Source organism: Panthera leo, chromosome A1 (genome assembly GCF_018350215.1).
Source record: "Panthera leo isolate Ple1 chromosome A1, P.leo_Ple1_pat1.1, whole genome shotgun sequence".
NCBI classification, from domain to species: Eukaryota; Metazoa; Chordata; class Mammalia; order Carnivora; family Felidae; genus Panthera; species Panthera leo.
Genome location: NC_056679.1, coordinates 231,633,821 through 231,654,397, shown reverse-complemented (window position 1 = coordinate 231,654,397; position 20,577 = coordinate 231,633,821). Strand labels below are relative to the sequence as shown.

At 42.1% G+C, this 20,577-nt stretch overlaps 1 protein-coding gene across 5 annotated transcripts in view; it reads right to left on the bottom strand.

Moving 5' to 3' along the window:
• Positions 1 to 20,577, bottom strand: part of SEMA5A (semaphorin 5A) — a 474,080-nt gene that overhangs the window by 248,057 nt on the left and 205,446 nt on the right. For all 5 annotated transcript variants that reach the window (XM_042953245.1, XM_042953272.1, XM_042953279.1 and 2 more), the window contains one exon: positions 12,457 to 12,556. In XM_042953245.1, coding sequence (XP_042809179.1) covers positions 12,457 to 12,556 — 100 coding nt within the window. The remainder of the gene's footprint in view (positions 1 to 12,456; positions 12,557 to 20,577) is intronic.

The following is a 20,577-nucleotide window of genomic DNA, read 5'->3' as shown; positions in this document are numbered from 1 at the left end:
CAATCTGTAACCCAGAACCCAGCCATGCTCCCTGACCTTGGACTTCCATCCTCTAGAACCAGGAGATAGAAATCTCCGCTGTTTATAAGCCACCCAAGTCTGTAGAGTTCTGTTCTAGCGGCCCCAACAGACCAAGACAGGAAGACACGGGCTTATGATAAGAAACATGCCACGTTCTGGGGCCACATCTCCCCAAGCAAAAACTAACTCTGCTGAGGATCCTTTTTCTGCCTGGCACGTCCCAGTATGCAAAGGTGCCCCTCCCCGCCTCACCATTGCTGGTGAATTTCAACCTTGTACTTCTACTCCCCTGAATACCTGAGAGCTGTGGTGCCCTCACAACCATTTCATCAGCGATAAATCAGGGTGGTGGAGACATTCAACAGGTGAACAGAGAGGAAGGGGACAGAGAAAGAGCCACAGTGCTCAGGCTACCCATGCCAGCACCCCAGGGAAGAGAAGCATCAAAGGAGACCAAAACGTTTCCTTTGGTATGTTCTAGGTTACAAGATGCAAACTGGTGATTTTTAAAACCATCCTCTGTTTTTTTTTTTAACCTAAAAAAAAACCCCAAAGAACAGAGGATTCAAGAATTTTAAAGCTGAGCCATTCTTAGAGTGTTATCTACCTTCAATCTGTCCATGAGGAAACTTCTGCAAATAAAGAGGTGCAGGGTGATTTATTCAAGACTATTAGGATCAGATAAAGTCCCAACATTAGAATCAGAACCTCTCAGACCATGCTGTCCCTTGGCCCCTGTGCCACACGGCTTCACCAATCAGTCATCCCATGTCACTTTCCGAGTTTCATGGGCACACCCCCCCCAACACACGCACATACACAGAAACACACAGTAATAGTTCTTACAGCACAATTATTTTCTGTCTTCATTGTTCATTCGCAGGCACATTTACGTACCATTTTGAGACCATTCTGGTCTTAACACTACTAATGGCTGTCTTTTGATTCTAGGTAATTGATTCTCACCCCTGGGACTCATTTCTGACTGTGACATATGTCTCCCCATTAAGCGAACATGTTAACCCTACTGGTCTGGCTCATTAAATGGTGTCTCCTTTCTCCCTCCTTATTTCTCACAGTTTTTTTCCTGAAACTGCCTGCCCATACTTATTTTTTTTTAACTTTTTTAATGTTTATTCATTTTTGAGAGACAGAGCATGAGTAGGAGAGGGGCAGAGAGGGAGGGAGACACAGCATCCAAAGCAGGCTCTCAGTCTCCGAGCTGTCAGCCCAGAGCCCGATGCGGGGCTCAAACCCACGAGCCATGAGATCGTGACCTGAGCTGAAATTGGGTGCTTAACCAACTGAGCCACCCAGGCACCCCTGCCCATACTTAAGAGTGCCCATGTTTCTTCATTTATAACATGAGAGAGCTAAACTATACCATCTGTCAGTATTTTTAAGTAACACAAATCCCTAAAAGACTGTAACCCTTTTTAGATAGGAAATGGCCAAGGGAGTTGAATGAATTTGTGACCAATCTAATAAAAGACTTGTCGCCCTGACGTATTTCAACAAATTCCTGAGAAATACTTTTTTGAGTGTTTTTTATTTTTTTGCAACCAAGTACCATATTGCAAAATAATTTTAAATAAAAACTCAGCATGTAAAAGAGGAAGGATAGTTCTTCATTAATGAAAATTCATCCAACAAAGTACTCACACATAATATTTGTTCATCAAGTTGATTAAAGTGACTTAAAATTTTTGAAACTAGAATTACGGGAAATATGTATTGATAACCTTGTACAACCTTTGTGGTGGTTGGTTGGTTACATTTTTGTTGTTACTTTTTGTTTGATTTCAGAGACAAAGAATTGGTAAGGGCTTACAAATATTTGTTGAATACATGACTGTGATCTACACAAAATCCAGGTAGACAACTTAATGCCTTCTTGGACCTTTCCATATTAGAAATATATAATATGACACATCCCAGTATTCACTTTCTCTATCATGATTTTCAACGATTTTAAAAATGTTTTTAAGAAATGAAATATAAATGAAACATTTGTGGAATTCCCCAATCACCTCCCTGGAACTTGAGAATCTGACAAAACACAGTGTGGATTCTACTATTCTCAAATGCCTTTCCTCAAACTATTCGGTTCCAAGTATAGCTTGAAGTCCATTTTTGCTACTGGACAAATTCCAACACAGCTAGCAACAAGAGGGACCCGAAATCTCCCAAGACAGCTTGATCCATCACAGTTTGGGTCAGCGACCTACGAAGCTAAAGATTACAAAAGGAAAGAAAATCTTCTAAAGGGAATAAAAAATTGATATTCCCAGATGTTGGGCCACTCACACACTAAAGCAAGATCTATGGTCCTCTGTAAGTGGCTGTTCTCCGGGGCATTCCAGAAGGGGCAACCACTTTATCTTGCACTCGTGAGCACACCGAGGAGGGAAAACAATATATGTGAGGTTCACGAGAAAGGCTACCAACCTTTCCAACATGAAGGGGTAATGATTCTGGCTTCCAGCCAACAGGGAATGCTAACCAAATGTTTCATATTGGGTCAGTTTCTCTAGGAGGGCAAAGCTCTGAGCAACCCAAAGCATTTAAGTGGTCTCATTCATCATCATAACACCCTGGGAGATGTAAATAGGTAGTAATAAGGAATATCACCATTCTACAGGGACAAAGGCAGTGATGCAACAGGTTAAGGGATTAGAATTTTTTAGAATGCATCAGTGGTACAGCTTAGGAGAACTAGTCTGTATTTCCATTCCCCGCCCCCCCCCCCTCCATTCCAGAAGTACCAAGCAAGAGTTTACCACGCTGGAAAGGTTCAGTTTTACGATGATAGTAAATGAAAGTACGCGTTTTTCTTCCCTTGGTATGGATCTCCTTTTTTTTTTTTTCCAAATGTCTTGGAATAAAATTTGACATTGCTCATTCACATGTAATAACCGTATTACTTTTAGGAGTAATAATGTATGAGGGATACATAGATCCAACAGACTGAATAATTCAAATCACAAAGCCATTAAATTTGGCAGACAGAACTTGACAGTTTCTCCACTAGACATCTGAACGCGTTTTCTCCCTCCTCACTGGAGTTGATTTCTTATTGATTGTAGGATTGCATAACCCATTCCTGCGTCCTATCATATCCCCCAGTGGCCTATTAGCAACAAATCACTAAGCACAACAACATATCCTCTGAGGGAGCAGTGCGGGCCGTAATAGACGAAGTTCATTTGTGTCTTCACGTAAAGTAATAAAATTCAGCCAGCATTAAAGAAAAGGTTGAGCCATCATGAGCATATTAACTAAATGACTCATTTTATCTAGAGACACTATAAAACTTAACTCTGACCTCCATTAATTATGAAAGACACAGGTGTTTTAAAATGACATTCTCTTAGAATAACTCAATTGGTCTCTGATGAATATAGCTATAAAATCAAAGAAGAAAACTCCAGGTTCTTATTGAACACGGAAGTTAGAGGCTTGCTCATAACGGAGGAGGAGAAGGCCAAATAATTAAGACAGGCAGAGACGCATTTGGCACGAAAAGAAAATGGAGACAGAACGGCAAGCTAATCTATCAAGTGTGTTGTGAACAATGGGGGTAGTGACTTCTCTTTCTGTTTAATAGAAGTTCAGACCGTGGTCGATCATGAAACCATATGAACACAAAACACACACTGTGGAGCAGCTATCACCATTTGAGTAAATCTGAGAGCTGACGTCAACTGAAAGGCCCGTCTCACCTGTACCTGGGTCAGCTTCTTCCCACCCGATTTCTCTTTGCTGCAGGCCTCCCCCGTCATCAACAGGCGACTGCGCAGAGCTTGAAATAGCCACGCCCTCCATCACACCCACATTTTCCACTGCACTGACAGATCGGAATATTAAAATGTAAGTGTCTGATTTTGAAACTAAGGAAAAGTAACACCTGTATCCTTTAAGGCACAAGGTGTTTCTATAAAAAATTATTTTAATTATCTGAATGTCAATATTTAATGTATCAATCACATCAGTAACGTCAAAGCATCTGAAGATTTAATTTCATCCTGGAACCAATTCTGTAATTGCTGTTCCAGACATTTTCATAATGCTGGTTGACTCCAAACGGATTCCAGGAGCCTTTATTTTTTCTGCGGTTATAACCATTCCAACCATATCTCTTTCATATGTTTTATCCACAAGTTTTGGGGCATTTAATTAATTTTTTGAATCACCAAGCTATTGCAAATATATAACAACTATTTAGTTGGATCACATTTAGATCACAGTTTGCGAATAATACAGTCATGCTTATAAGCTACCTCTTCAGTCAAAATCTTTGCTACCCTCCTCTAAAATCATGACTATATGTACTTTGGGCTATGAAAATTTTAAGATAATTTTGACTTTATTATTGTTGATATTACCATATGTGTCCAGTACAAACTCCCCCAAAATTGTATTGGCTTCTATTATCCCATTCCTTATCCCCAAAAAGTTGTTTCAAACCTTTCGAAAGTCTTGGTTATTAAAAATGTTCCAAAAGAACACATCAGAACCAGGAATAAATCATTTTAATAGCACTCTTGTATGTTTAGACACCAAGATTGAAAGGCACAGAAATAGATGGAGAGCTTCTTGTTTTTTGCGAGTAAAATAAAATCACAAAGATGGATTCTGAGTGGGGTGCAATAATTAAGACCAACGCTGTTAGCAAACTGCAGCGATATAAAACCAGAAAAACCTTTTCCCATAAGCACATCTAGGGTCATAGTTATTAGTCAATATTGTTAATAATCACACCGGTAATTTAAATTTTATTATGCTCTAAATATTACTTGCTTTGAGGATTACAGACGATGACTTTTACTGCTCCAGATTTAACTCGCAACTCCTGCTTTTGTGGGTCCGCTGGGTATTTGACTTGTTCCCTCCTATTTTTCAGTTAATAGAGATCATATTTCATTTGAAAAAATACCAAGTGACCTATCTTAGGATTCCTTTAACCCTGTTTTCTTAGGAATGTCCACTCCTCAAGTGATCTCCATATACAATTCTTTTTCTGGGTTAGCTTCAGAGTTAGCAAAAGCCGAGCTGTTTTGTGTTTCAGTTTTGTTTTCATGTATCTTCAAATAATCCAAGAATTGCAGCTCAGTCCCCACATGCTCAGGGCTAGTTACGGCCATCACGGCAAGCCACGCTCCTGAGTCTTGCTCCAAATCTCCCCTTTGACTCTTGCCCTCTACCTTTCCATCTGGGGTCACCATCAATCACTGTCAAACTCAGCTCTGAAATATGTCTCAAATCTCTCCTCCCCATTTCCACCATCACTGCCTAAGTGTAAGTTCTTTCTACTGTCACCTGATCCACAGCCCCCAAGAGCTGTTCCTATCTCCAAATTGTTCAAATTCGAGCAGACTCTGCACACAATATGGAAGAAATATCTTCTTCAATGCAAATCTGAGCGTATAAATAGGCAGACTGAAAAATCTCCCAAGCTCCTAATGTCTTTAGCAGAAGCTCTCAAATTTGCCAGGCCAGGAGATCATCAGAAACTTGATTAAAGCAAAGATTCCAACGTTACTTCCAGAAAGTCTAACGCTGATGAGCTGGAGAGGCCTGGGCATCTGTGCTCTTGTGATGCCTCTTAGGCAACTCTCATGACGGCCAGAATTGGAATCACTGGTCTGGAAGATTAAGTCCACTCTGTTCCACAATCTGACCCCACCTAAAGCTCCTGCTTCACCTGCAATAACTCCCCCTCTCTGCCAACTGGTCACCAACTGGTCCAGTCAAGCTTAGCTCTTCTCAGCCTCATCGGGATCTCGGACTTTCCCCGAGGTATGGTCTTTCTGGCAAGAAGACTCTTCCATCTGCCAGACTCGTAATGTGTCTCCAAGGCTCACTTGAAAAAGCACCTTCTCCGTGCACCATGTTCACCCCCCAAAACCGTCATGTTTCTTTTTTCTTGGGGTCTTTCTAGGGCCCTTTACCCAGGCTTCCCTGGGAGAATTTAATTGCTTGTGTTCCCCCCACAACCATTAGGTCAAGAGTCAGCAAACTTGTCTTTAAGGGCCAGACAGCAAATGCTTTGCCTTCATGGATGGTCTCAGTTGATACAACTCATCTCTGTAGGTAAAGTTCAAAAGCAGCCCTAGGAAATATGCAACTGAATGGGTGTGGCTGTGCCCCAGGAAAACTTTATTTACAAAAACAGGAGACCAACGACGGAGCCTCAGCTTGCCAACCGGGCACTAGGTTTGTGCCAGGCTACGAAGTCTTCGTCAGGTAGAGACTAGGCTTCGTCTTTGTTTCCCCAGTGCCTTAGATACTTCCTGGCATAAAGTAGGTTCCATAAATATTTGATGAATGAAGAGTCATGAAAGGTAACTAAGTGAACTAATAAACTCTGATGGACCCTATGTGGGACTGGCTGGGAGCAAAGCTCTCAACGCTCCAACACCGTATAGCACACATATACACCCAAAGTAAAGAGGCTGATTAATTTTTATTACACTGCTTTGTTGACTCATTCATGCATTTTGGGAAAAAAAGGACTTTATAACTAAATAAATAACTATGCCGCTAGACTTATCTGCTCACCAGTTCCAGCAGAGAAGGAAAGTGTAGAGATTATTCTGTTTTTTACAACAGCAAAAGGAACACAGTGTGCAGAAGTCTTTCCCCCAAGAGTTTCTGTAGACCACCTGTTTGTTAAAAGCTCACACTCCTGGACCCTTTCCAGCTCACTGAATCAGCAGAGCTGGGAACAGGGGACAGAAGAAACTTCACTTTGAATGAACACACCCCCGCCCCCGGGGTACTTAGGTACGCTGATGTCTGGCAAATACTGGACAAAAGGTAACAAAGCCAGCAGAAAAGGAGTGGGACTTTTTAGCACAGATCAGGTTAATTAACCAAATGGACCCTATTGGAAGATTAATAGGTATGAGAAGGAGGAAGATAGGCAAAGAGAATCCTAAGAGAAACGCACATCTATAAATCGAGTGCCAACACTGAGAAGGAAAATGATAGAGAAGAGAAAATATTTAAACGATAAACTAACAGCTGAATAAAAAATTCCAGACCACGAGCAGGAATGAAAAGCACCATCCTTTCTTTTTTTTTTTTTTTTTTCATCACCAGCTGTTTTTCCTAAATCATAATTAATATAAATACAATGTAAACATCATTGCTACCCTGGGATTCTTTGCACTATGGGGGTCTATTCCTTTTGGATTCACTCCTAACTGCTGACTTGATTCCACTCACAGAAGTTACCTTCAATTGTGTATACTTGACTACAATGTATCCTTTGGAAAACAGAAGTTGTGGCTACTGGAAGCAGAATTGCCCATCTTATAAAAAATCTCCATTTTTCCTTTTAATCATACATTGCTTCCAAGAGATTAATTCTAAGGTAAAACTTTAAAATAAAAATAGCAATTATGAATAACCACCACCAAAAAAAAAAGAGTGAATAATATTGGTTCAATTAAAAAAAAAATGATTTTATGTGAATCTAAAATGCAGCTCTTTGTTCAGATCCAGCGACAAAATCATTTTGAAAGGAGGAACTTCTTCTAATTAAATAGAAGTCTTCCCGTGCATTCAATTGTGATCTTATGGGAACATATGCTTTGAATACTTAAAGCAAATTCCGCGCCACCATAACAAAAGCAAGTTCATCTTTCCTTTTTATCTTTATTTTTGCAGATTCAAACGAGGGGCAAAACAATGCTTGAAAATAACACACTAGGATTTTTCAAGACTAGTTTTTGTGACTGTGATCAATGAAGGTCAAGCTATGCCTTGGAAGCCCTAAGGTCTTAGTTTTAGTTTTTGTTTTCGGTAATAAACATGCTAATTAGAAATCTATAGTACCCGTTATAGAAACATGCATACGGAAATATCTTCCCCTCTGTGGAGACGGTTCACTGACTGTAATGGCAAAGCAAAGGGCTCCGTGCAAGGCACAAGACTCGGGGCTGGTCCTCAAGTCCGGGGCAAGAAGGCTCGTGCATTCCCATTTACCCTTCCTCTTGATATCTCCATAACGTTCCCATTTTGTAATGTAACTGCAATAGAATTAAAATTTGAAATTTCCAAGGTCATGAACTGCTGTGTTTGTCATCAAATTTGATTGCTACCTGACCCAAGCGTTGAGCCTATGGGCTTCAGTCCCACCAACCTTAATCACCAGCAGAGGGCTGGGCCTCCCTCACTCAAAGGTGCTCATGTGAAATTTTACGGGTGAGTGTTTTTACTAAAACATCATAGGTTATAGACTCTGCCTTTCAATTTATATACTTCTATTACACTGAAGCTGGTTAGAGAACAGTAAGGTGATCAGACATCCACTGAAAGACCAAGAAACACACAAAAAGAATGGAAGGAAACTCACATTCTCTTTGGTGAGAGACTCTTTCCGTTATGATTCTATGGCTTTATGCTTCATAAGAATATGGCTAATTTGCAGATGCCCTGATTATTATTTGTTTATAATCAAACACTGCGTTGTATGCGAACCAAGTTAGCTGCCATTGGGAATAACATTTGAATTTAGCACAGAATCACCTGTAGTCCTTCCAGTGAACCCGAAACACTAAAGACAGACAGATTCATTTGGAGAATAAAAGTATAATCATCTTCTTACATCTAGTTTTACAATCCTATCTGCCACAAAACTTACACTTACATCAACTTTGTGAACTGTTACTAGTATCAATAAAGTACCAATATTTTATACTTTATCTATACAAAATCTACACCAGGACATATTTCTTCACTTTGGAATTTTTCTTCTTATATATAAAATATCACGAGAATGGCTTTTTGTAGGTTTTTAGACAAAGATGTATATAAACCATTCATAAAATATTACCCCAATCGTATAAGGAAATAGAAATCAAATAGCATGGGGAAATAATTGAAAAGTTTAACTGTGATTATTTCTGAAATTGTGTTTCTTTCTTTATGCTTTAACTGCATTTTCCACATCTTCTGAAATGCAAATGCCTCAGCCTCATCTTTGAAAACACAAATATTATTTTAATTTTTAAAGAGCCTTGGGTAAAACAGGATACGAATGCCAATGCTTTCAAAATAGCATAAAAGATAACGTGCATCTTGGAAATAATAAATTCACGGATCTTTCCAGAAGTTCCACGAATTCAAGAATGCAGGCACCTTCTGGCACCACATAACCACAAATCGCTTAAAGAGAGGTTTTCTCTTTGCAGCACAATGAACTTCCTTTTTGTGGTGAGCAACAAAGAATCTTTAACTGAATTCAATTTCAGGAACATAAAGCATCACTGACATAAAGTGAAACCACCCAGTAAATGGCTTTACAATGCTGAGTGCTAACTCTAAGAAAACAGAAAGCCTATCACTGTATTTTTTTTCCACCACTCATATTTAAACCATTACAAATGTCCTAAATATGCACCTGCTCTCTAAACTTTTGCTCTGTCAAGCCCTCCCAAGCAGGAAGCTGAGGGCTGGGTTATTTTTAAAATGTTATAGCTGGCTCACACTCCCTCTCAAGCTTTCTGAGCCTAATCCCACCACCCAAGTTTCCTAGTAAAATTCCTATTCTCCTCGCTCAGCGATGTCTGCCTGAAGCGCACACGCGCACATATGCCGAAACCCGGAGACTTCCGCAGAGTCACCGTCCCGCTGCATGCTTACTGCGTGCCTGGTGCTGTGACAATCGCTTTTCATGGATTATTTTATTTAATCCTCGCAACAGCTGACAGGGGTAGGAATAATTATATCGATTCTAAACATGAGAAAATTAGATGTCTAACGCTGGCTCAAGAGCACGCAGCTGAGCAAGTCCATTCTATGTCTTTCCTTCTTTCTTGACTTGTTTATCGAAGGTCTCTGGCACCCAGGGTGCTGCTCTAGAACGGAAAATACAGCCCGTGTTCCTGGGGTCGCTTATCTGAAATTCAAATTCAACTGTGCCTCCTGGACTTGGATGTGCTGAAGTCTACTGGTCCTTTTGCTCCTGGTGACCACGACGTACCGTGCGCCAGGTTGACTCAGTGGCTAGTCTGATCCCGGCGTGGCTGGGCTGGGATGCGGTGACAGGAGATGGCAGCAGACTTTGAGGGACCCCGGGAAGGCCACCTCTAGGGACAGGCATCCCTGGGGACGATTCCCAGGCGCTGTCTCCCACCAGGGCAGGACCACAGGCTAGCTCTTCCCGATGCCAATTTGCTCGGTGGCTCCTCACATCCAGGAGGAGAACCCGTGTCATTGGCCAAAAGCCAAACGCCTGCGATGCGTGTGCCCGTGTGCCGTGCCGTCCCACTCGTGCGGCACCAGAAACGGCGGAGACTCTTCCCCGTCTCCTTTGCCAAAGTTCTTCAGGGTCAAATGGAGCATCCGAGACCCAGCGGTACCGACGGAGGTATTTGTACCTGGCCGCCTGGCAGGCATCGCCTTCCCCTCTGGCTAAGGGCGAGAGCTCACTTCCCCTAAGGGTTAGCTTTGCCACTCTCTTATGTCCTTGGAATAAATCTGCTGTGAACCCAACCCATCTTTCCCGGAGGGTCCTCCCGGATGCAGAGGAGGACATTTACGAACCAAATCCTCGGAGCAGATATGTCCCATCCACACATGTGTTTGAGCTTCTGCCAAAGGAGAAACTGTGCCACATTCTAGGGAAGGAAAGAGAAGACAGGCACATCCTCCACCATCCGGTAAGTCAGTATTTGGTCATGTGCGGGGGGGGGGGGGGGGGGGGGGGGGGGGGGTGACACCTGACAAAAAGTCACGCGGTAAGGGAAGAAATGAAGGCAGATGACAGGTGTGCTAACAGGACCACGCAGCGCAGGGGCTGGAGGAGCTCGGGCCCAGGGGAGGACCCTGGAGCCAGATCTCCTCACGACGCATCTTGAGTTCACCAAGTAAAGTTGGGGTGGGTGGGTAGCTGATGTTCCAGAAAAGCAAAGGAGTTTGTCACCAACTCCCCGGGGCAGGAAAGAGAACATTTGACAGTTGTGGGCAATTTAAATAACTCCACATGCCTGGACCACGAGAGAATGAAAAAGAGCGGAGTCCATGAGGGATGTGGGACCACAAGGCAGGGGGTGTGTTGGGCAACACCCAAGGTGCCAGCATTTACCCAACGGGGACTACCGAAGGGGGGCCTTTTAAAAAGATGATGTTGGCCAGGGTATGAAGAAAGAGGACAAAACCTGGAGGCCAGAGGACCAATTAAAAACCCTTGCGACATACGATCCAGGCTCCCAGTGAATACGCTTGATGGAAGTCGGCATCTGAAGTCCCCATGGATTCCCAATGTGCTGAAGGAACTAAAAGTAGACCAAATAAGCCCAACCAATCCATATTCACTGTCCGCTCAAAAATATCAAAAGGCATGCCGGTGACATGTTCAGTGCTAGGAGCTAAGCCAATCTCCGTGTCTCCATGTAAAGTTATGCCCGCACATCGCAATGTCTTCAAGGGCTGGGTGGTGCACAAGGTTTCCTTGAGATCTGAGAGCAAAAGGAACGGTTCTAGAAACGGTTCAGTGTTTATCTAGAGTATAAACCGGATTTAGCTTCACTCACGTATACATGGAAACTGCACATCCTCTCTCTTGCTATGAAAGGTATGTTTTATAATCTAGTAAATCTGATACATCACTCCAGTGCCCAAAGTGGTTTCCTTGAGTTCCAGAGAGAGTCCAAATCTACCAATGGCTTCTTTCTTCAAAGTTAATATTTTTCCTAAGAGACAGGTATGCATAGGTATGTTTTAGAAATTACCCTCAAAATACGTTGGCAGGATAAATTATTTGAACGGAAGGATTCTGTCTGTTCTCTAAAGAAGCACCGGTAAATTTGAGGGAAACGACTCAAGATCTGTTCTGATTGTGTTCTGGTAGCCTCGTCATCAGACCGCAACGTCAAATATTGACCTGGATCCAGGAGTTTGTGTACCTGAAGAGGGGAAATGTAACGGTTTCCTTGAATTCTCAATTGACTAGAAAATGGTCTAGTCAAGGTCACATTGGAATGGACATCCAAATCTCGACTCCAGAATTTTACTGAAGAGTGTACCGACAAGTTACGAACATGGTTTCTGGAGTCAAAACGCCTGGGTCTGACATCGGGGTCCAGCTTTTATTAGACATCATAAACATGACCAGACTCAATCCCCTCATCTCTAACACAGGGACGTTGACAATACCTACCTCTCAGCTTTCACAGGAAAAAAAGTAGATGAATTCATGTGAGAACAGTTCCTGGCACACGGGGAGCACCCAATAAATGCTGCCATGCAAAGCAGTCATCATCTTATTATTAGTAGCATCGTCAACAGCCCCTTATGCCGTATTTCCTTCTTAGAAGAAGCGTTACTTAGCACTCGTGAGCTACAGCAGAGAAGCTCACGTGTAACTGCACAGATGGAAAACGAAATCCAAAATTATCTGCGGTGGCAAAACGGAAGATCTCTCACCTTGCTCCTACAACAAGTTCTTTCTGTCCTGGGTCAAATGTTAACTGCGAGAAATCCACAGCATTCTTCGCTCTGAACTCCCGTAACCAGGGGCCAATTTCTAAACAGGAAAAATAAATAAATAAAAAGATACACATGAATGATCTTTCCTCCGGGGACTACAAAAGGTGTGCATCAGGTAGAAAACATGACATTGCAGAGAAGCTTGGAGGGCCCCCTGACGCGACCGTTCAGGGGCCACTGGCGGTTCCCATCAGAACGTGACACAGTCCACACCGAGCTTGTGTAAAACAGAGACGGCAGCCACCCAATAAAGAGCGAGCATCAGCGCTCGGGTGTGATTTATAAGCCAGATGTGCATTTCCCTTTGGGCGCTGGGCTGGGCGGAAAACCACCCAGCATTCACGCGCTTCACCCAGGGAAAACTGAACGCAAACAAAAGCACTTCCTGGGTGTCCTCCCTGGCAAGAACTGAAGACTTGAGGAAATCGCAAAGCCCTCCTTCGGACCCAGGACAAGCCCAGGCGCACCATCTGCCTTCCTTCAAAGTGGACGCTTCGTGTCCCTGCACTTTGGGTTTCCATCCTGGCCCCACGACCGGGCATGTTAAATACATTCAGCACTTTCTAGATGTGAAATCTAGTTACTTCTAGTTCTCATTGGCATTTTTTTTTCCCCTAAGGGAAATCAGGAAATAGCCACTCTTTAGAGACAGGTTTTTCACAAGACTGTTAAGTCCTATGACATGGCCTCCAGCCTAGAGTCTGATTATTGTAACACGACAGCTCTGAAGAGGGACAGAATGCTGCTTCACGAGCCATTTTTGCAACTTTTATGGGCACATTTCTGACACCAAAAAAAAAAAAAAAAAAAATGCTCAGTGAGTTGCCCTCTAGTTGTGCCTCACCTTAGCATTATTCCTGACACTTAGCCACGTTATCTGTCATTTTTTCTTGGATTTACTATTCTGAGTGATATCACACTGACTAAACAGGCACATGACAGATGCCACATCAACAAAGTTACAAAACAGATATAATATGGAAATATGCCCACATCCCATAATATGTCCCATACACAGGTCTTTGTTGATGTGATTGGGACGGATTATTTTCAAGAAATGGCTCCGCCTGATAAATACAGCAATTTTCTACTATCAGTTATTGGGGAAAAGGCCATAAACCAGAAGTTCTCCACCGCATAAAGGAAACCAGCGTTGACTTCTAGAGAGACCTGTCTTTGGGTTTTGAAATTTTAATGTGCATCTTGATCCTTTTTAGAAGTTTATTTCAATGTGTTCATTTTACAGCCAAATCATTAAAAAAAAAAAATTATAGCAAAGTATGTACAAGGCCCTGGAGCTATAAAAACTTGTTAATGAACGGTCTGTTCCAGAAGCTCACAATCCAGGTAGGGGGCAAACACTAGTATCTTCTTTAAGCAGAGTGTCTATGAACGCGAGGACTTTACAGGCATTTGTAATGTTACAAGAAGTACTCACACATAGAAAGGAGTGGAGACTGGGATTCTCGGTAAAAGAAAGGCGAGATCTGACCACATATTGACAGTGCAGACGAGTTCTAGAGGAGCAGAGCTACGTGGGATGCCACGGTGCCCCCAGGGCCAGAATCGGTGCTGCCCACCTGCTTGCCCATCAGTTCTCCGCTCCTGGGAGACAGAGCCGAAGGCTCTTACGTCTGCAAAGCTCACCTGGGTGCCTGCGGCACAGGGCGCAGGGCTCTGAATTCGTGAGGCAATGATCACCGTGTGGAATGGACGAGCAAGAATCGGCAAGTGATTTCAAGAGGAAAAGAGTTAAAAATGAAAGGGAAGAGGGGACAAAAGAGAAGAGGGAAAGGAAAAAGCAATGGTAATTCAAGAAACTACTGGGATGGTTAACTGAGCGGCATATTTAAATATAGCTCACAGGTCAACAAGTTCGGACACGGCTTCATGGGTGATAGAGAGGCTTTGAAAAGTCCTCAGGCAAGTACTTGACACATCAAAGCAGGCATCTTAGGAATGTGAATGGGCCGCTGGTGGGCAGGAAAGAGTAGAGAATGGGGGCAGGAATGTTAGCTTTTTAAAAGTACCACCAGGCACTTTAGGTAGTGGTTGTATGAATGCTGGTTGTCAAAATGCAGGAGGAACAATGGTGGGGGTGTCCTAGGGGCCTGATACCTAGCTGGAAGGCAACCAGCTGAAGATAACAAAATCCTTCCGACACAGAATTAAGCAGAAAACAATGGAGAGTAGCACACAGGCCTCAAGGGGTAAGGCCGGGTCTTGGAGAAAGATGATAGGTTCAGGTGAACTATGGAGAATGTCCTCTATGAAGAATGACCCCAGAGACATGGCGGAGCATGGCTACGACCCGGAAGTGCACGTAGAGCTGTTTTAATACAACAGCTTCATCACAGAGAGGAACCTGATGAGGAGACCTGCCAGGACTGGAGTTCCAGGCTCTTGAGTGCCCCTCCCAGGCTCTACGGATCAAAGCTCACAGCTGCCAGAGCTGAGCACACGTGTTGTACTCAAGGTGGTGACAACGAGTAGGTCACATGAGTCAAGAAGAGAGGGCCACGGGCTGACCTTTCTGTTAGAGTAGAAATGTAAGCCACATGTGGGGAGAGAGGACATGAAAAGACATCAGAAGAAAATCACCTCCCATGCATTAATCTCACCTCCCGTGAGCTCCCAAGAGCTCACCTCCCATTCATTAATCTCTCTTTTCAGTTAGACAAACAGGAAGGGTGTGGCCGACAGGGACCAGGGTGAAGAGACATACTTCAGGTTTTGGCTCCTATGCTGGGCAACAGGAAGGGCTACACTACTTCCTGAAATGTCCTCCAATAATAGAAGGAGGGATGCAGATATGGAAAAGCAAGCTAACGACATAAAGTTCCATCAAAATTGTTCCCTTTCCTTTATTTCAATTTCCAAAGAGCTGCCCCCTTGAAACAGTACATTTTTATGGTTAACATTAGATAAAAGTTGGATAATCTGCACATTCTCTTCTTTTTTGATTTTCCTGGGCATCCCTCCAGGTCTGGCTCTCTCAACTTTGCATGTCACCTGACTTCTATCTGACACAACACCATGAACTCCTGGGGAGAAAGCTAATGCATCAACCCGTCTCTAACTGAGAATGCGCCTGTCTCAGACACCTCTCCTCCCCGCTTTGCCATAAGATCAGAGGCTGGTGCCCTCTCCCCTGTGCCAAGATCAGTACCCCTTCCTCTGCTCATGCCAACTCTTCCCTCCTCTTTGGTCCCTTCTCTAAATCACCTCTTTTCTCCTCTAATATCTCCCGTGTTATCAGGCCCCTTCCCTTTGTCTGCAAGTACATGCAAAGTCCCTCATTTTGAAAAATCTTTTAAGGGGCACCTGCGTGGTTCAATAGGTTGAGCATCTGAGTCTTCATTTTGGCTCAGGTCATGGTGGGATCGAGCCCCACATTGGGATCCACACTGAGAGTGGAGCCTACTTGGGTTTTTCCGTATCTCTCCCTCTGCCCCTCTCCCCTGCTTGCTCTCTCTCTCTTAAATTAAAAATAACAATAACATTTACAAAAATATTTTTAAAAATTGTTATTATATTCTTTTATTATGACAGTGTCGAACACTCTGACAAAACGCATAGTAAACTCCCACATATAATTTGTCAGAAAAGGCAGTAGGCTTAGTTTCACATGTAAGTTTCAACAACCCCTTAAGGAACATGGAATCTCAACTTTATTGAACTTACTTCAGAGATTAGACAAAGAGGTAAAGCTTCCTAACATAGTTCCGAGGTGATTAGGATCCTGATAATCTTGCTAGTAAGGCTTCACAAAGACATGATGAGAAAGGAAAATCATGGGCCACCCTCGTTTAAAAGTATGGCTGAAAACACTGCTAAGGAAAGACATGTATTAGCAAATCACACACACGTGTATGCACGTGTGTGTGTGTGTGTGTGCACGCACACACACACACACCCACACCCACACACACACTGCTTCACATGGGACGGGGTCTACTCCAGAAACCCAAAGATGGATCGACAAGTTTAATGTCAGAAGTTCTATCAGTAGAATTTGCCACCACAGTAACAGAATTCAATACCAGCATCAAGAAATGATCAGTGCTGCTTTCTAAAGAATCAGAAAAGGAACAGTTACAGACACAGAAGTCTAAAAGAGCACAGTGTCAAGTAAGGCAGGTGAGGGCAGAGTCTGAACACGGGGCAAGTGGAGGCCAACGAGCTCAGCAGATGCCAAAGAAAGATGAGGGCAAGGGAAGCGAGCAGCGAACAGCACACAGCACGTGCTAGGTTGAGAGATAGCGTTGTTAACAACATCAACTTTAATATACGCTCACTTCTCCCAAATAATGGGTTCACCTTTTCCCTCCTATTTCTCTCTCCTGATTTTGCTAAAAAGAACACATAGGAACATCAGGATGAAAGGGAACTTAAATATAGCAGCCAACAGGACCACTGTTTGGAAGTTAAAAACACAAAACCTGTAACTTCAAATTTAATACTTTGTAGATAATTTTTAATATTTGATGGTAATCATTCAAGCTAATCCTTTGATTACACAAATGTGGCTATTAAAAAATGGCCCATCAATGACCTTCTACTGCAAAATTAGCTGCAGTGACACATATTTGCCTTCTCTTACCATTGCATAAGCACCCATATGATTGTTTTATAAATATTCTAATAAAACATATGATGATTTGATTTTAAAAAGAACCCAATATTACAATCTCAAGAACTAACTTTCATGAACATATGTCAGCATTAATCAATTTAGCCCAAATGATGACATATATAAACTAGAGACTAGCTTACAAATTCAAGCTAGTCACCAACCCCCACCCCCCACAACCAACCCTAGAAAATAGAAAACTTTGGAAACAAAATAAAAGTTACTATTAACACTCTAGAAGATATTGAAGGAAATCATGGTCATAAGCCAAGAAAACCTTTTAGAGCCTGATAAGTAAGAATCACAGGAGATTTTGGTGTTCAAGACTAGTCCTGGTCTGAAATCTGAAAACCAAACTGATGTCTCCTCCAGGGGTTAAAGCCTGCAGCACTCACTTTCCAGGGACCATGCTGACTAGCAGGCAAACACTGAGCAGTGAAACCTCCCAGGTCAAATAAAAGTGGCTCTGGGTGGCCTGTTCCATTCATCACTCTAAACTTCAGTCGATTAAGAAGCCCGGTAAGCAGGATTGAGAATCTTTTGGGGGGAACTTGAAACCCACATTGGAAAAACCCTAACATGTAGCTTCCTATGCAACATTTTTGTAAAGTAACAAGAAGGAAAAAATCAACATCCTCTTCACTTTGAAAATGAATTGATTCCCACTGTTATATACTCTTAAATAGAAACTGCCACCCACTCAGTTAATAAATAATACATTTATTGTTTCTGCTATTGTTATGAATAACCATGATCCACATGTCAGTTAAGATCTACAGAAAAAACCATTTCCATGGTCACCAGTTAGGTTTTATGATCCAAGGGTCTTGGTGTAACAAAAGGAGGAGAAAATGTCAATAACCATGCACTGATCTGCTTTACTGGTGCAAAGAACGGGGGTGCATGGGCGGCTCAGTCGGTTATTAAGCATCTGACTCGACTTCACCTCAGGCCATGATCCCAGAGTTCGTGCACTGCCAGCACAGAGCCTGCTTGGTATTCTCTATCTCTCACTCTCTCTCTGTCCCTCCTCTACTTGCTCACATGTGCACATGCTCTCTCTCTCTCAAAAATAAATAAATTAACATTAAGAAAAAAAGAATTACTTTATCGGAGCAAAGAACATTCTGGAATGACAAGGCAGGGATGATGCGAACAGAGTAGAATGGCAGGATTTCTCAGCAGTGTAAGTCACTCAGCTCTGGTGTGGGGGGACAGGACACTGTCCTAAAAACGCAAGGGCTGGGTCCTCCCCTCCCCCAGAAGGGCACTCCTGCCAGCTGGGCACCAGGAAAAGAAGGGCAGATGGTCCTATTGGCTGAGCATTCCAGAAGTTCTCCTTGCCGGACCTTCCCCACGTTGTGAAAGAAACCATCCTGCATCAGAGATGCCTATTACTCTTTAAAGGTGGCATGCATCCCCCTTCCAGGGACATCGTTTTCAGCTTCCGCCATTACACGCACCATTCTCAGCAACGCGATCAGAGCTGAAATATGATTGGAAAACAAAGGAGGAGAATTTTTAAGAAGCCCTGAGAACGGCAAGGCAGGTCAGTGCTCTGGACCGCTGCCACTGTTCTTCTTTTTCCTTTTCCTGCTTTCCCCAGGCATGTGCTTCCAACAACAGCCCGTCAGAGCAAGGTGAGCCTGCTTGACTCAGCAGCTCTCAGCACCTGGTGCTGGTTTTCAGCTACATGAGTCCTGCCTGAAATTCTTTAAGGGATCACAACAGATTTCAGTTCCAAAGCCTCATGTGTTTGTCGAATGGCAGGCTAAGGCAAAACACTTCACCAGGAAGAAAAGACCCAAATTCACAAATTCACAAACATTTATGCTTGTGGGGAAAAAATTACTATATTATATATATATATATGTATATATATATATATATACACACACACACACACACACACACACACATATATACACACACACATATATACACATGTATATATATATATACACGTGAGGTCAGGTGCTATATACACGTGTATATATATGTATACACACACACACACACACACACATCTATATACATCTCAGAACAACCAATGTCTCTTAGTAATGCTTTTTTTTGTTGTTACTATATATTATCAGTATTTACTTAATTTCTGGAATTATATTAGATACTTTTTCACACGTTAACAACTTCTTATTATATTTAATGTTTACAATCCTGTGAAGCCAGAGCTATACTCTTTCTTACAGAAATAAAACATGTAAAAATTACAAACTCTGAGTGTTTGAAAAGTCAAACAACTTGCCAAATGTAACATAAGTGGTAAGCGGCTAAGCTAAACCCAGGATGGGACTAAGGCCGTATTTCCATAAGGTCTGAATTAAAAATCAATTTTCCCAGGAATGTCTAAAGTGCATTAATCCTTAGCACCTAGTAATATATCAGCATGGATTAAATTATCAGAAACAGTAGTTGACGCCCACCAAAAGAGAGCAAAATTCGACAGAAAGGAAGAGATGGTAATTTTCATTTGAGGACAGGAATGTTCCAACCCAAGCTGCCCATTGGGCAGGGCACAGCTGGAAGAAGGAAGGTCCCAGAGAAAAGCAGAAAGAAACCAGGGTCCACCGCAGACAATAAGGCTACCGAAGGGAGAAGATCCCAACAGTAGACATCTATCTCCATCATTTCTTTCCAAGACAGGTCCTGGTTACATCAGCTAATGTGGAAATAGGCCAATACTCTCTGCCTTACTTTGGCTTTCTAGAAAAATTGAAAAGTATCAGGCCAATTTTGTTTCTCCAAATGTATAGACCTCAATTATTCTCACTAGAACTTCTATGTAGGACTCTGTAGAATCAACATGGTGTTGGCTATCCTGCAGTCCACCCCCTCCCCTTCCTTTAGTGGATAAAACTAAGGGCAAAGAGGTTGTATGACTGCACAAAGTTATACGCCAATGAAGGCAAAGTGAAAATCTGAAGCCCTGTGATTTCTTTGCCCATCTATTTTCTTCTCCATCACAGCACTAGAATATCCATCCAAGTGGGAATAATGGTAACATTTTAAGGGACTAAAATATCTATATCTAGATTTAGATCTCAATATATTCACCCATATATTAGGATGTGTATATATAAATACATGTGTTTATTCACACACACATATATACAGATACATAAATATGTATATTAAGTATATATTTACATGTATATTTATACCTAGATACAGACATACACAGTTCCACATATTTATATCCAGATATAGCCATCAATATGTTCATTCATATATATACATATATGTATACATACATATTTGCATAAAAGTATGTAAGAAATATAAATATATATATATATATATATATATATATATATATATATATATATATATAATGTATATAACATATACACTTAAAGATTATCTTAGAGGGAAAAATATCTCAAAAGCTTGCTATAGGAAATTATCAA